This window comes from Biomphalaria glabrata, chromosome 2 (genome assembly GCF_947242115.1).
Source record: "Biomphalaria glabrata chromosome 2, xgBioGlab47.1, whole genome shotgun sequence".
Classification (NCBI taxonomy): Eukaryota; Metazoa; Mollusca; class Gastropoda; family Planorbidae; genus Biomphalaria; species Biomphalaria glabrata.
This window is the reverse complement of record NC_074712.1, coordinates 63,298,037-63,315,864: the sequence shown is the minus strand read 5'-3', so window position 1 is coordinate 63,315,864 and position 17,828 is coordinate 63,298,037. Positions and strand designations below refer to the sequence as shown.

At 37.7% G+C, this 17,828-nt stretch overlaps 2 protein-coding genes across 4 annotated transcripts; both read right to left on the bottom strand.

The window, feature by feature from the left end:
- Positions 1-2,561: 2,561 nt before the first annotated feature.
- On the bottom strand, positions 2,562-6,587 carry LOC106063842 (uncharacterized). 3 transcript variants are annotated; one of them, XM_056021887.1, is made up of 2 exons: positions 6,387-6,587; positions 2,562-4,971 (listed from the first exon to the last, which is right to left on the bottom strand). In XM_056021887.1, exon 2 carries the CDS (start codon positions 4,679-4,681, stop codon positions 3,617-3,619), a length of 1,065 nt encoding a protein of 354 aa, XP_055877862.1. In that variant the 5' UTR covers positions 4,682-4,971; positions 6,387-6,587; the 3' UTR covers positions 2,562-3,616. The 3 variants fall into 3 exon arrangements, with proteins under 3 accessions (XP_055877862.1, XP_055877861.1, XP_055877863.1); XM_056021886.1 differs by having other exon boundaries at positions 6,469-6,587; XM_056021888.1 differs by lacking the exon at positions 6,387-6,587 and adding an exon at positions 6,109-6,361.
- Positions 6,588-8,963: 2,376 nt separating this feature from the next.
- LOC106063839 (uncharacterized) lies at positions 8,964-15,357 on the bottom strand. Its single transcript, XM_056021885.1, has 2 exons — positions 15,218-15,357; positions 8,964-12,645 (listed from the first exon to the last, which is right to left on the bottom strand). The coding sequence occupies exon 2, from the start codon at positions 12,353-12,355 to the stop codon at positions 11,285-11,287; it is 1,071 nt and encodes a 356-aa protein (XP_055877860.1). The 5' UTR covers positions 12,356-12,645; positions 15,218-15,357; the 3' UTR covers positions 8,964-11,284.
- Positions 15,358-17,828: the final 2,471 nt, after the last annotated feature.

Below are 17,828 nucleotides of genomic sequence, written 5' to 3'. Positions count from 1 at the left end.
AACACACATTAAAAAAAAAAACAAAAAAAAAACTAAATTTGTGTTCATTGTTTTTCATGTTTTTGTTTGTGCGGAAATTGCGAAGACCTCGTGGCCTAAACGTCCTTTGGTTTAACTTTGATTCTTTTCATGTTCCTCTCTGTTTATGTTACGTCTCGTTAACGTATAACTCGAAACTAGAAAATCTTTATTCTCGTAGATGACAAGCTCAACTAAAACAATTTCTCTCAGAACTAAAACTTATAAATTTTACCCGTCAATCATGTAAAAATAAAATTTGGAATATAACTGTAACTTATGTACAGGATAGCTTCTATAAGTTGGTATTAAAATTCAGATCAATTCTCCCGATAACATAAATGTCTTCCCCCCCCCCTTCCGCCCTGGAATACGTCCATTTCTTTTGGTCATAGTAATCTCCCTTATATGTATTCAATGTATTTCTTAATACAGTCGTTCATCCCTGCAGCAGTAAAACTTTGTATTTTTTTTTAACTCTTACTCTGCATTGCATATGACTATGATATGACTGATCCTTCTATGTGGGAAAAAAAAATTCTACTTCCCAAATGTTGAGAAAACTAGTTGAACAGAATACGTCTTTATCAATTAGCTGTAAGTGTATAGCAGGTTCTAAAATTATAACCATCACGGTCAAGACTTGTGGCTTTTTTTCTGGGGTTTTTAAATCCTCATTTTTGTGATGCCTTTTTTTCGGAATCCATCCATCCATCCATCCCAGTGGCGCTACAGCCCATGGAGGGCTCTGGCCTGCTTTAACACATCCTTCCATTCAGATCTCTCCTGGCCCTTTCGTCTCCACGCCCTAACCCCAAGCTGCTTCAGATCTGTTTCCACGTCATCTATCCATCGCATTCGGGGTCTGCCTTTGGGTCGCCTGCCTTTTGGTTTTTGCCTGTATACGATTTTCACCCCTCTGTTGTCTGACATTCTTTCAAGGTGACCTGCCCAACGTAGTCTGTTCTTTTTTATTTCGTTCACTATTGGTGGGTCTTCATATAATTGATATAACTCATGGTTAGTGCGTGTCCTCCACCCTGTTTCATCCTGTATGGCACCATAGATTTTCCTAAGAATTTTTCTTTCCCAAGTGTTAAGTAAATTTTTTCGGAATACACCTGAAAGTAATCTCTAGTCGTCTAAACCAACTGTAAGCTACAATCATTTTGTTAAAAATAATTAACTATATAATTGGCTTTCATTATTAAAGTATGCGGCCTCAGAACGAGACAGCTGGAGGTCACTCACGAAGGCCGCGGGATACACATTTGAGACCAAAAGAAAATCCGCTGCCGAGGTCAGATGCAGACGGCCAAAAGAAAATCTCAATCGACCACCTGCGGACAATGGTTATGCTTGCCCTGGATATGGCAAAATATGTAGGTCACATCCGGGGCTGCGCAGCCACGGGAAATACTGCATTCCTCACTAATCTTCGGACTCGAAGACAAGCCTTATTATTATTATGAAAGTATAGACTTATAGAGGGAAAGAATAAGAGAGAGAGAGAGAGAGACACACACGTATTCACAGAATGTTAGCACTCTGACTTGCACAGCTGACCGCTATATTTTATGACAACTTTTAATGAAGACACAAATCCCAAGCCTGAAGCTGGAGTCACGTCATCGGCCAGTCTTTTTCCGTGCTGCCAATTGAAACAATGTGCCAGAAAGTAATGCTCTTGTTTGACAAGTAATTAAACAATTAAACCGCCAACTAATTGTCTGAAAAGCTTTTAAAAAATAAAGTCATTTAATGTGGAGACACATTTCTTCACACAAAATATTTTGTTTCATTGCGAGTCTGTTTATCATAGATGTTCTGTGTGTGCGTCTGCAGTCAGTACAAGCATGTGTGTCTACTGTTTGTGTAGATGTGCCTACTGTCTGTGTGTGTCTGCTGATCGCGGGCGTGTGTGTCAGCTGTTCCTGTGTATCTGCTGTCGATGTGTGTCTGCTGTCGATGTGTGTCTGCTGTCGATGTGTGTCTGTTGTCCCTGTGTGTCTGCTGTCCCTGTGTGTCTGCTGTCGATGTGTGTCTGATGTCCGTGTGTATCTGCTGTCGATGTGTGTCTGCTGTTGATGTGTGTCTGTTGTCCGTGTGTATCTGCTGTCGATGTGTGTCTGCTGTCGATGTGTGTCTGTTGTCCCTGTGTATCTGCTGTCGATGTGTGTCTGTTGTCCATGTGTGTCTGCTGTCGATGTGTGTCTGTTGTCCGTGTGTGTCTGCTGTCGATGTGTGTATTTGAAATCTATAACATTTATAGTAACTTAACAAGAGAAAGATGTTTGCTTCTGTCAAGTGGCCTAACAGACCTGGATTAGTGGTATTATTTTTATCCCAGGATGATCTGACCTTTATAGTGTTAAAATAAATAAATAAATAGTAGTCTAATTTGTTCATTAGTTAATTAGTTATTATAAAATGAGACAGAAGAATGTCAAATAAATATAACCAACTCAGTTCCACCAAGTTGCATTCAACTTTCAACAATCAGTGCTATAAAAAAACAACATTAAACCAGTTGATGACCTTTGACATTTGTATTTAGCGTCATCTTTAAAACACGATTGAAACAGACAAAATAAATCAGCGCTGGTTTAATAACTAATTAAACAAACTTTGCAAGCAGAAGGAAAACCTATCTAGTGCCACTAAAAGTTTCCCCTTTCAGACCTTGCGATCTGTAGGTCAGATGATGTTGTGGTCATCTGTTTCTTTGGCCAACGGTTAACGAGCAGGGTGTTTTGTGGCCAGCACAACGACCAACCACCTCACCCCCAATAAGGTTAGGTATCAATTAGAGTTGGGTAGACTCGGAACACAAAATATCCCAGTCTTCACCGAGATTTGAAGTTCTCAAACCCAGGAGTGCAGGTTCGGAAGCCATGCATTTAACAACTCAGCCACACCGCCCCCCCCCCCCTAAATCTAGAGCATTGAATGGATTGCCGAATTCAGCCATGAAAACCAACGACGTGGAAGATTTTTATCTTATCTTATATAATACAGACGTTACTTCAAAAAAGAAGATGATTACGACCTACGCGTCATGCATCTAGTCATGCATATTTAACTAATGACCTAAGTTCTGCCAAGTCACTGGTTTTCCTGGCTAGCTCAGGCAACCCATTCCATGCTCTAATAGCACTAGGGAAGAAGGAGTATTTGTACAAATTTGTCCTAGCATATGGGACTTTCCAAAGCCGTGCTCGGTCCTCTGCTTTATACGTTACGTCACTTCCGATGTAATATTCGATAATGAATACGAAACTTCAAGCATTTTCTCCTAGAAGTTCAATTAAGCATCCTTCTAATTTTATCGTAAAAATCTCAAATATTGGCAGGAACAACAAAAAAATCGGGGAAAATTGAAACAATAGCGCCGTTAAACATGGCCAGATCGGGCAGCTCATGTGAATAGAACTATTAAATTTGATGAGAAAACGAATCACAAAAAAAAACAAAAAAAAAAACATTTATGATTTATAAAAACTAAATACTCAAAAATAATTAAATTCAATAGCCACAACAACTTCGACTACCTAGTTTTATAATGTTAAGGAGAATGCGTTATAATTCGTATGAAGTCTTAAACCAAACTCACTCTTGGAACTTGTGTATATATTTTAGGCTCTTCCAGCTCTATGCTAATTTCTGGCACTTTAGAACGTGGCTTTGTGGTCTGGTCTGGTAGGGAGCCTAGATTCCGTCTCTTAACATTCTTCTGCTGATAGTTCCTATCTCCAATCTCTAGAGAGATCAGCCTTGAATCCTCCAGTTTTTCCTTCTTGTGCTCATAAAACTCGTACATGGCTATGCCGATCAGTATGATGTTCTTGAGCGTGAATGGAGAGATGTCCAAGCTCATACCATGCCAGAGAAGCATCCTGGTCAGAAGATTGGGGAGGTTGACCACCAGCACCACCAGAAATTGATGAAAATGCATCATCGGCCTTTTTGGTTTGTCCAGCCCGAAGTGGGTTCGACTGAGAGTGATAAGAGGAACAGCTGGCAAAATAAGGTTCAAGGTCGCTTCCGCCAGAATAATCTTATCCAGCCCTTTCCAAAGCCGTGCTCGGTCCTCTTTGTCGAAAAAAACCTCCAGGATGTCCACGGTGTCTAAAATATCGAAGACGACAGTGTCCGTTAGATCTGAGATGTAGGTCCGCCTGTCACTTCCCAGGGGAGCGTCGTGCTGTGTGGCCAACAGAAAGAGAAAGATGCAGCTACTTAGAGCGATGGCGGTTTTGAAGACGTTGGGCCCAAAAAAGGAAGGGTCTTTCTCTACAGGCCAGGCGTTGTATTCGATAATGATTATGATCTTGGCACTTGTGTTAATATTAATGAGTAGCCAGGAGACCCAAGACAAGCTGACCATCATTCGAGTCTGTGCCAGCTCCGCAGACCTCTGCCGAACCATCTTGGTGCGTCCGAAGATGATGCTGACTACCAGAGTATGAAGGACGAAGAGATCTGCCACCAGGAAGTAGATATACAAGATATTGATGAAATTAATAAGGTAGTAGTCTAGAACAGATGCCTGCAAGATGTAGAGAAAAACACACATCATGGCCGCTGGAACGTGATGAATCTTGGAGCACAGCTTAACCTTGGCATTGTTGCTCCTATTCATCTCAAAACACAGTGAAGCCATATGCTCCTGTCATCTTAGAACACAACGGAGTTATGACCAAGGTCTGCCATATTTGTACACAGCCTTGAGTTATGACCTCATTTTTTGTTGGATTACAGATAGTGTTTTTAGCTATCTTTTTAAAAATCTCCACCCCATGCTATAGTCCAGCCATAAGCTCTCTTCCAACTTTGCTATGACGAGGTTGAAAACATTGAATCTATGCATTTTTTCGAAAAGTCGATAGGTCTCTTCCGGTCTGCCATATTTTCAGGTGACGTCTGAACTCAAAGCATTTGATTCACCTGAAACTAAATGAGTAATACATAATACATATTACACTCGCTATAATCATTTCAAAACATTAACTATCTTATCTTATAATTGATAGTATTTTTATCACTAGTGAAACATACTAGATCCGTCATCTCCTATGTTTCATGTCTTGTGTAGGAAGTTTTTTATTTTTTCTGCAGAATTCTTAATTGAAGAACTAAATAATGCAACTGCTGAAAAGACAAAGCATTAGTTGCAGGGTCGTGTAGTACGTAGATCTTGTATAGATCTATAATTCAACAGAAGATTACACCAGACAAAGTAGGCCTATATATTAAACCATTTAGCAATGGTGAATTAATGTTAACTTTTTTTTTTGTGCGTGTGTAGATCGTACTGGTGCATTAGCGAGGTAAATCAATACACCCCCCAACTCAAGAAAACATTAAGAAACTGGAACAGACACAAAATAGAGCAGTGAGATACATAAAAAAAGAATTTTCACACTTGACTAGAGTAACACCTTTAGTTAAATCCCTAAATTTAGAAAGCTTTCAGGATAGATGACTTAAAAGTAAAGTAGCAATTTTACATAAAACACTAAACCATAATCTTCAAATACAAAAACAAAATTTAATAAAATACTCTTAAGACACAAAAATAAAGGCACATTCCTCATCCCATATGCTAGGACAAATTTGTACAAATACTCCTTCTTCCCTAGTGCTTTGAGAGGATGGAATGGGTTGCCTGAGCTAGCCAGGAAAACCAGTGACTTGGCAGAATTTAAGTCATTGGTTAATATACATGACTGAATGCATGTCGCGTAGGACGTAATCATCTTCTTTTTTTGAAGTAACGTCTGTATTATATAAGATAAGATAAGAAGAATGGTAATTAGAGATTCGTGTATTTGGCTACCAAATATCAGATAATAGAGATGTGTACAGTCAAACACGCCGTTTGTGGCCCGAATGACTTCGACCATAAAGTCTCTGCAGTTATAGTATGCACTGTCAACAGAAATGGCTTGCGGACCCATAAGACACGTAGTTTAGCCATCACTGACTTAAAATTAATTTTACAGAGCAAACATTTGGAGAACCACCATCTCAAATATACCCCATTGTTATATCAACCGAGGGGATAATTACAATTGACCTTACAGATACCTTCAAGGCCCTTAACATTCCTAGGAACATGCTCGTTGCCTGTCAGAGGGCGGTACTGCCTCAGACCTGCCACATCACCAGAAAATTCCTCAGTGGAAACTGTTAAGGGACTACATTGAATTTTGTTTCTCTTTAGCGAAACTCGACACTGGCAGCGCCAGAGAATGACTACTCGTTCGTCTCTGACATAATAATAATAATAATTAGATTAGATTAGAATAATGGCCGCCGGAAGCTATGGCTTGTTTTCCTTCTCTCTGACTTAATGCACTTATTACCGAGATCAAGGAAGTATTTGTACTCTAGACTTTACAAATACTGAAGTACTGCTACATGGTTGTATCTATATCTATACATTACATTCATTAGATTTGAAGATTTTCCTAGATTTAATGTAATCTCTTATCATAGACTAGGAACGCCATTTTCGCTGCGTCACTTCCCCATGTTTGCTAGATCTAGATCATAGACATCTATTATACTCGACTGGAAACCGGAAATAAATTCTTATCCGCGACTGATCGATTCACAGACCTATATATATTTAGAGATTTTTATTACGTAAACTCTTTTTTAGATTCTAAGGGGAGTCGCCCCAATCAATCTTAGAAAAGTACATTGACTTATATATACTGCTCTAGTCTGGACATGGAGAGTTTTTAACACTACAAAAAATGTATTGAACATTTTTTTAAAAGTTGGATCAAGGCGTTGTTTTGTAAAGTAGTTAAAAGAAGTAAAGTGTTTTTTTTTCAACCCTAACCTATGTAACATATAATTTAATTTTTAGATCTAGATCTAGTAATTGAACATTAAAAATAAGAGTACTCTCGTCTCATAATTATTATTTTGGAATTTTGAGATACATAATCAGGCTGGCTGCCTGGTCGTGCGGTTTGCACGCTGGACTGTCGTTCAGATTTATCGATGGTCCCGGGTTCAAACCCTGCCCGCTCCCATCCCCGTCGTCCTGCGGGAGGTTTGGACTAGGAAGTAATTATCTTCAACTCTGAAGGAACATCCGAAACATGTAAAACATTTTACAAACAACAAACATCTAGAAAGATCTAGATAATCAATCTATTTAAATGTACATAAAGATCTAGATAATCAATCTATTTAAATGTACATAAGATGATTTAAATCAACATAAATTATTTCCATCTAAGATTTTTGAAACATTATCTCAATGGAAACAAACAGGAAATGGCTTTGTTTCATATATTTGCGTGAATATCCGAGAAATGATTTTGCATTATTTCTAAACTTTGAAAACTAAAGATCATTACTTTTCTAAGACAGAAAAGATTGATTGGGGCGACTCCCCTTAGAGCCTGAAAAAAGAGTTTACATACATAAAAATCTATATATGTATAGGTCTGTGAATCGATCAGTCGCGGATAAGAATTTATTTCCGGTTTCCAGTCTAGATACAGTGGCGTAGCTAGCCATGTGCGGGTGGTGCGGACTGCACGGGGCATCAGGTGATGAGGGGCATCAAACTGAGCACAGAATTTCTCAGTAAAAATTCCACACTTTGTTCATACATGAACAAACATGTATATGATTTGATTTAAACATTTATTTATTTTGCCACTCTGTTAATATTATGGGATTATGGGAGCTGCTCAAGATTGATAAGTCTGGCTGGCGCTCATAGTGCTAGCTCAGGCGGAGAAATTGTCTTCTCTGGTTTAAATGGTTGACGGCAGTGATCAAAGGGTTCTAAAGGTAATAATCTGATAATGAAAACAATCTTGGATATCATTCCTTTTCTCTCAAGGCAGAATCTGGCCCTCAATGGGCATCACGAACGAGTTGAAGAAGAATTGTAAAGACAAAATCGATAAAGCAGGCGGGTTGTTGGTTGCCATGCAGACTTAATTTTTATACAGCGTTCATCCCTGCAGCAGTAAAACTTTGTATTTTTTTTTCTACTCTTACTCTGCATTGCATATAACAATGATATGACTGATATTCCTTTAAAAACCAACGACTTGTCAGATTATCAGTCACTGATTCATAAGAATGACTACATTGACACCGGGCTACGCGTAGGGCGTAACATCTTGAATTAACGTCTTTAATTTATAAGATAAGATAACGTCATTTATTATGTTTAAGCTCTTGCATTGAAATGTCTCTTTGTATATTGACTGATATATGCTGGAAGACAATTTTTTTTTGTTACACTCAACTATCTAGTATCCCTTGGGATGGGGGAGGTTGGGGGCCAAAGGTAACTTGCTACGGTACGGATGGGGGAGGTTGGGGGCCAAAGGTAACTTGCTACGGTACGGATGGGGGAGGTTGGGGGCCAAAGGTAACTTGCTACGGTACGGATGGGGGAGGTTTGGGGCCAAAGGTAACTTGCTACGGTACTGATTTTGGTCTCTTTAAAAATTAATTAGAACGCTTTGTTCCCTATTTGTTACGCCTTAACTCTTTCTCTCCTAACTAACGATACCAACGTTGATTCCACCATAATGTGGTAAATAATTACGGAGGGAAAGAGTTAATAAGCCCGGGTCCTAGTCTTAGCGTGTCACTGTACACAATGGGAACTCTTCATCGCGTATTCCTATTTGATCTTGTAGAAAGAGATCCAAATGAACGAGTTTGGAAAGTATTGTGTTGAGGATACAAAAGGACAACTCGTGGTTGCACTGAGATCCTGTCAGGATTAGCATTATCCCCCTTTCATTTTTAAATTTTTTTTTTGCTACCTTGCTTAAGGCAAACTGTGGTCACGCCTTATTAAAATTCCAGAACTTTTGTTTCAGAAGTCTTTTATCAATGATTGGACACACAGAACATGAAATGAAATTACATAAATACAATACGAAACATAATAATTCAATAATAAATATCTTTTTTATTGATGTAATAAGCAAAATTGTTTGAACAGTATATCAGTAGATTCAGTCTCTCTCTCTCTCTCTCTCTTTTCTTGTAGATCAAATATGTCTCGATCATAGACTATGCTCTAGATCACCGGCTGCACGTGAGTAAACATTGAAAGTTAATGATCGATTAAATTATAAATTCGTTTTATTAAGCATGGTCAACACGAGATGTATTTTAAAGAATTCATTTACTTTCTATATCAAATCTCCACTTTTTTAACATTGTAATTTATAATTGTTTGTGAGTTTTTTTAATTGTCGAACTTGACAAGCTGATTATGGTACAGCACAGTCAAGTCAAAAAGAGTTCTCCTTAATATTTTCGCCTAATCAGGGCCGGAGTTACCCTTTCATAAAGATACACTTATCAATGGAAATACATTTAGAAGAAATAAGAATTTTTATAGTCTCACTTTCCTTTCAAAAAATATTTAATAGGCATGCTTTAGTTTTAAAACGTGCATATATTTTTTTAAGTTTGTGGAGGATAAGCCCCTTGGTAGACAAATCCAGAGCTGTATTTACTTATTCCGAGCATGCTACAGGCCTACACGTCTTAATCCTTAATCATGACATTTTAGTCAGTCGTAAAAAATGAGATAAAAAAAAAACTAGAAAAAAAACAACAACTTGTAAAGTTTGTGACCTGTAGAAATTCGGATATATTTTTATCTCTTTTGTCGAGGCCTGCCTTCCCTTAAATCCGGCCCTGCGTCTAATTATTTTTTTTTTAATCAGTTGTGAGATTACATAAAAAGACTGCGATGACAGCAAAATGTTGTATTGGTTCTTTTGTGGGGATGTGTTACTTGTTGTCAGAATGTGTTCACACATGAGAGAGAGAGAGAGAGAGAGAGAGAGAAAGAGAGAGAATGGGAGAGAGTGAGACAGAGAAAGAGACAGAGAGAGTTTGTAAAAATGTTTTACATGTTTCGGATGTTCCTTCAGAGTTGAAGATAGTTTACTTCCTAGTCCAAACCTCCCGCAAGACGACGGGGGATGGGAGCGGGCAGGATTTGAACCCTCGACCATCGATAAATCCGAACGACAGTCCAGCGCGCAAACCTCACGACCAGGCAGCCATCCTGAGAGAGAGAGAGAGTTTGTGAAAGAAATAGTTAGAGAGAAATGATAGAACAAGAGAAAGAGAGAATAAAGTGAGAAAAAGAGAGATATATACTGTGTATTATGTGGGATATGCTAGTGACATGCTGTTATACTGGATATACTAGTGAGATACTGTGTATTATGTTTGACATGTTAGTCACATACAGTGTATTATGTTTGACATGTTAGTCACATACAGTGTATTTTGTTTGACATGTTTGTACAAAAATCTTCGAATGAAACTTTTATTTACATTCTTTACATGAAGTTATAACTTTTCGATATATTTCAATGTAATTAATATGGACAATGCCCTTTCCTTTTCATTCTATTCTAAACAATCCACCATAAAAGTAAATATCATTTTATATAGCGACATTTTAAAGGAATAAATCCAGTGTCCTCATACATATAGACCTGACATGGAACATATAAACAGGGAAACATTATATAAGCTCTATAAATCCAACAATAAAATCAACATTATAATTATTACTATTAATGATTTTATGAAAACAAATGTGGGTATTAGAGACTGCAAACAGAAATGCCCGAATTCTTTACTAACTTCCCGCGTCACTTCCGATGTAATATTCGACAATGAGACTTCAAGCATTTTCTCGTATGTTTTAAATTAGATTTTCATCAATGGCGGAAAAACTATAAATAGCTGTCTTGTTGGTATATCCGGTGTAACGAATAAAGGAAGTGTTGATGTAACTTAGTTGGCAATACTGAAGTTTAATTTAGCATCCTTACAATTTTATCGAAAAAAATCTCTAATATTGACAGGAACAAAATATCGGTGAAAAAAGAAACAATAGCTCCGTTAAAAAATGGCCAGATCTGGCAGCTCATGTGAACAGAACTCATTGAGATGTCATGAACAAAGATAATAATTAATAATTTTTCATTTCGCGTTACTGTTAGCAACACAAATTAAACAGATGTTATATATACCTATAACAAAAATTACTATAAAAACAGTTATCAAAACGAATCCACACAAAATTAAGATTTATAAAAACGAAGAAAAAAAACTAAAAAATAATTAAATGCAATAATTACAACATTTGTGTCATCTCCGAATTCCGAGCTTTACAATGTTAAGAATAATGCTGTATAATTCGTATGAAGTCTTAAACCAAACTCACTTTTGGAACTCATTTATTTATTTCAGATTCTACATTGTCTTCTGATACTTGCTTTTCCGCGGTCTCTTTCAGCTTTATGCTAATTTTTGGCACATTGGAAAGTGGCTTTAGGGTCTGGTCTGTTAGGGAGCCTAGATTCCGTCTCTTAACATTCTTCTGCTGAAAGTTTCCAATCTCTAGAGAGTTCAGCCTTGAATCCTCCAGTTTTTCCCTCTTGTGCTCATAAAACTCATACATGGCTATGCCGATCAGTATGATGTTCTTGAGAGTGAAAGGAGAGATGTCCACGCTCATACCATTCCAGAGAACCATCCTGGTCAGAAGATTGGGTATGTTGACCACCAGCACCACCAGAAGACGATGAAGATACATCATCGGCCTTTGTGGTTTGTCCAGCCCGAAGTGGGTTCGACTGAGAGTGATAAGAGGAACGGTGGGCCAAAGAAGGTTCATGGTCGCTTGCGTCAGAATAACCTCCTCCAGCCCGTCCCAGAGCAGTGCTCGGTCGTCTTTGTCGAAAAAAACCTCCAGGATGTCCACGGTGTCTAAAATATCGAAGATGACATTGTCCGTCAGATCTGAGATGTACGTCCGCCTCTCACTTCCCAGGCAAGCGTCGTGCTGTGTGGCCAACAGAAAGAGAAAGATGCAGCTACTTAGAGCGATGGCGGTTTTGAAGACGTTGGGCCCAAAAAAGGAAGGGTCTTTCTCTAAAGGCCAGGCGTTGTATTCGATAATGATTATAATCTTGGCACTTGAGTTCATGTTAATGAGTAGCCAGGAGACCCAAGACAAACTGAACATCATTCGAGTCTGTGCCAGCTCCGCAGACCTCTGCCGATCCATTTTGGTGCTTCCGTAGATGATGCTGACTACCAGAGCAACAAGGACGAAGAAATCTGCCACCAGGAAGCAGATATACAAGAAATTGAGGAAATTAATAAGGTAGTAGTCTAGAACAAACGCCTGCAAGATGTAGAAAAAAACACACAACATGGCCGCTGGAACGTGATGGATCTTGGAGCAAAGCTGCACTTTGGCATTGATGTACCTATGCATTTCAAAACACAGTGAAGTCATATGCTCCTGTCATTTTAGAACACAACGGAGTTATGACCAAGGTCTGCCATATTTGTACACAGCCTTGAGTTATGACCTCATTTTTTGTTGGATTACAGATAGTGTTTTTAGCTATCTTTTTAAAAATCTCCACCCCATGCTATAGTCCAGCCATAAGCTCTCTTCCAACTTTGCTATGACGAGGTTGAAAACATTGAATCTATGCATTTATTCGAAAAGTCGATAGGTCTCTTCCGGTCTGCCATATTTTCAGGTGACGTCTGCACCCAAAGCATTTGATTCACCTGAAACTAAAAGAGTAATACATAATACATATTACACTCAATACAATCATTTCAAAACATTAACTTTCTTATCTTATAATTGATAGTATTTTTATCACTAGTGAAACATACTAGATCAACCTCCGTCCTCTCTTTTTGCTTAAAAAATAAAAATATTTTGGCATTGATGGTCCGTTGCATCAGTGGATTAAAGATTGTCTGATAGGGAGAGAACAAACTGTAATAATAAATCGCTCTAAATCAACACCAATAACAGTAAACTTAGGCGTACCTCAAGGAACAGTCATAGGTCCACTACTATTTTTTATTTACATAAACGATTTACCAAATTGCATTAGTTCAGGAACAAAAGTCAGATTATTCGCAGATGAATGCATAATATATAGAACAATAAAAACAACACAAGACACAGAAATTTTACAAAGAGAATTAGATGAATTACAGAAATGGGAATCGAATCGGAGCATATCTTTCCAACAAGAAAAATGTCAGTTATTAAGAGTAACAAAAAAGCTAAAACAAATTTATTCCACTTATCTTATTCATGGTAAACCAGTAACACAAACTAAAAATGCAAAATAACTAGGTGTTATAATAAATGAAAAACTGTCATGGAATCCCCACATTGATGAAACTATCAAAAAATCAAACGATGCAATAGGGTTTATTAAAAGAAATTTCTATAAATCAAATAAGAACATAAAACTAAAATGTTATTTAACCTTGGTTAGGCCAATAATAAAATATGCATCCTCTGTTTGGGACCCCCCAACTCAAGAAAACATTAAGAAACTTATTTTGTGTCAATAGAGCAGTGAGATTCATGACAAACGAATTGTCACACTTGACTAGAGTAACACCTTTAGTTAAATCCCTAAATTTAGAAAGCTTTCAGGATAGATGACTTAAAAGTAAAGTAGCAATTTTACATAAAACACTGAACCTCAAATACAGAAACAAAATTTAATAAAATACTCAGAAAGACACAAAAAATAAAGGCACATTCCTCATCCCATATGCTAGGACAAATTTGTACAAATACTCCTTCTTCCCTAGTGCTATTAGAGCATGGAATGGGTTGCCTGAGCTAGCCAGAAAAACCAGTGACTTTGAAGAATTTAAGTCATTGGTTAATATACATGACTGAATGCATGACGCGTATGACGTAATCATCTTCTTTTTTGAAGTAACGTCTGTATTATATAAGATAAGATAAGAAGAATGGTAATTAGAGATTCGTGTATTTAGCTACCAAATATCAGATAATAGAGATGTGTACATTCAAACACGTCGTTTTTGGCCTGAATCACTGCGACCATAAAGTCTCTGCAGTTATAGTACGCACTGTCAACAGAAATGGCTTGCGGACCCATAAGACACGTAGGTTAGCCATCACTGACTTAAAATTAATTTCACAGAGCAAACATTTGGAGAACCACCATCTCCAATGTTTTAATGGTAGCGAGTTATAGAACAAAAGAGAGAGCCTCTGATCCATTAAAACGTACATTAGCTAATTGGTCTTTACACTCATCAGGCTTCATTTATTATTCATAATTATTGACCTTTCACCTCCACCAACTTTGTGCCTTGAATTATCTTTTAGAGACATAACACGGAAGACAAAACTAGGATAATAATAATAATAATAAGACGAAAAATTACGAGAAGCATATCCTAAAATTCAATGTTGTCGACAAATGCCGAAAATGTGGAAATGTGGGCGAGTCGATTGAACACATTATGGCAGGATGTCCAGCCCTATCAGAATCAGCCTACCTAGGTCGCCATAACCAAGTTGCAAAGTTAATACACCAACACTTGGCTTTGACGCACAATTTGATCGGTAAGGACACTCCTCCTTATTATAAATACTCTCCACAAGAGGTTCTCGAGTCTACTGAACATCTGCTGTTCTGGGATAGACCTATTCTGACCGACAAAACGGTAGATTTCAATCGCCCTGATCTTCTGTTGTTGATAAAAAAAAAAACAAAAAAAAAACGCTACCATTATCGATATCGCCGAACCACTGTCTCATAACTAAAAAAAAAAAACTGAGATAGAAAAACAAAGAAAATATGGGAACCTAGGCTTGGAGATTAAGCGTCTATGGAAATTGTCCAAAATAACAAAATACCCCATTGTTATATCAACCGAGGGGATAATAACAACTGACCTTTCAAATACAAATACCTTCAAGGCCCTTAACATTACTAGAAACATGCTCGTTGCCTGTCAGAGGGCGGTACTGCTGCAGACCTGCCACATCACCAGAAAATTCCTCAGTGGAAACTGTTAAAGGGACTACGGTGAATTTTGTTTCTCTTTAACGAAAATCGACACTGGCAGCGCCAGAGAATGACTACTCGTTCGTCTCTGACATAATAATAATAGTAATAATAATAATTAGATTAAATTAGAATAATGTCCGCCGGAAGCTATGGCTTGTTTTCCTTCTCTCTGACTTAGTGCACTTATTACCGAGATCAAGGAAATATTTGTACTCTAGACTTTACAAATACTAAAGTACTGCTACATGGTTGTATCTATATCTATATCAATTTAAAGTGATTACATTCATTAGATTTGAAGATTTTCCTAGATTTAATGTTATCTCTTATCAAAGACTAGAAACGCCATTTTTGCTGCGTCACTTCCCCATGTTTGCTAGATCTAGATCATAGACTTATAAATTATACTCGACTGGAAACCGGAAATAAATTCTTATCCGCGACTGATCGATTCACAGACCTATATATATATATATATTAGAAATTATTTCCGATTTCCAGTCTAGATACAGTGGCGTAGCTAGCCATGTGCGGGTGGTGCGGACTGCACGGGGCATCAGGTGATGAGGGGCATCAAACTGAGCACAAAATTTCTCAGTAAAAATTGCACACTTTGTACATAGATGAACAAACATTAATTACTATAATTGATTTAAACATTTATTTATGTTGCCACTCTGTTAATATTATGGGATTATGGGAGCTGTCTTCACTGGTTTAAATGGTTGACGGCAGTGATCAAAGGGTTCTAAAGGTAAAAATCTGATAATGAAAAAAATCTTGGATATCATTCCTTTTCTCTCAAAGCAGAATCTGGCCCTCAATGGGCATCACGAACTAGTTGAAGAAGAATTGTAAAGACAAAATCGCTTAAGCAGGCGGGTTGTTAGTTGCCATGCAGACTTAATTTTTATACAGTCGTTCATCCCTGCAGAAGTAAAACTTTGTATTTTCTTTTACTCTTACTCTGCATTGCATATGACTATGATATGACTGATCCTTCTATGTGGTAAAAAAGATTCTACTTCCCATATGTTGATAAAACTAGTCGAACAGAATACGTCTTTATCAATTAACTGCAAGTGTATAGCAGGTTCTTGATTATAAACATCGCTGTCAAGACATGTGGCAGGTGGAAGAAAGGCACTTTTCTGTTTTGTTTTTTTTAAATCCTCTTTTTGTGTCGCTTTTTTTTTTCGGAGTACACCTGAGAGTTATCTCTAGTCATCTAAACAAACTGTAAGCTACAATCATTTTGTTAAAATAATTAAATATACAATTTGTTTTCATTATTAAAGTATTGACTTGTAGAGAGAAACAATAAGACAGAGAGAGAGAGAGAGAGAGACACTGTTCTATGAATGTTAGTACTTTGACTTGTACAGCTGACCACTATATTTATGACAACTTTCTCTCCTAACTGACGATACCAGCGTTGATTCCACCAGAATGTGGTAAATAATTACGGAGAGAAAGAGTTAATGAACACACAAATCCCACACATCATCGGCCAGTCTATACCCGTGCTGTCAATTGAAACAATGTGCCAGGAAGCAATGCTCTTGTTTGACAAGTAATTAAACAATTAAACCGCCAACTAATTGTCTGAAAAGCTTTTAAAAATAAAGTCATTCAATGTGGAGACACATTTCTTCACACAAAACATTTTGTTTCATTGCGAGTCTGTTTATCATAGAGTTTCTGTGTGTGCGTCTGCTGTCACTGTGTGTGCGTCTGCTGTCACAGTCGATGTAAGAGTGTGTGTCTGCTGTTCGTGTGGATGTGCCTACTGTCTGAGTGTGATCGCGCGCGCGTGTGTTAGCTGTCGGTGTGTGTGTATTTGAAATCTATAACATTTATACTAACTGAAAAGAGAAAGATGTTTGCTTCAGTTAAGTGGCCTAACAACCTTGATAAGTCTTAACTTACAGACCTGGATTAATACCAGCTAAATACTCGTCAAAAGAAATCAATCAATGATGGTTTAGTACTCGTCAAACAAAATCAATCAATGCTGGTTTAATACCAACTAAATACTCGTCAAACAAAATCAATCAACGCTGGTTTAATACCAACTAAATGCTCGTCAAACAAAATCAATCAATGCTGGGATAATGGCAAATTAAAAAAACTGCTATCTATCTAGTGCCACTAAAAGTTCCCCTTTCAGACCTTGCGATCTACAGGTCAGATGATGTTGAGGTCATCTGTTTCTTAGGCCAACGGTTTACGAGCAGGGTGTCATGTGGCCACCACAACGACCAACCGCCTTTCACCAAATAAGGCCAGGTAACCATTGGAATAAGGGTAGACTCGAAATCCAAAATCCCAGTCTTCACCGAGATTTGAAGTTCTCAAATCCAAGACTCCAAGTTCGGAAGCCATGCGTTTAACCATTTGTTACACTCAACTATCTAGTATCCCTCGGGATGGGGGAGGTTAGGGGCCTAAGGTAACTTGCTACGGTACTGATTTTGGTCTCTTTAAAAATTAATTAGAACGCTTTGTTCCCTATTTGTTATGCATTAACTCTTTCTCTCCTAACTAACGATACCAACGTTGATTCCACCAGAATGTGGTAAATAATTACGGAGAGAAAGAGTTAATAAGCTCGGGTCCTAGTCTTAGCGTGTCACTGTACACAATGGGAACTCTTCATTGCGTATTCCTGTTTGATCTTGTAGATTGAGATCCAAATGAACGAGTTTGGAAAGTATTGTGTTGAGGATACAAAAGGACAACTCGTGGTTGCACTGAGTTACATCCTGTCAGAATTAGCATTATCCCCCTTTCATTTTTTTTTTGTTACCTTGCTTAGGGCGAACTGTGGTCACGCCTTATTAAAAACAATTTTATCCGCGTGCATCATTTTGCTACTAATACATATATTAAACA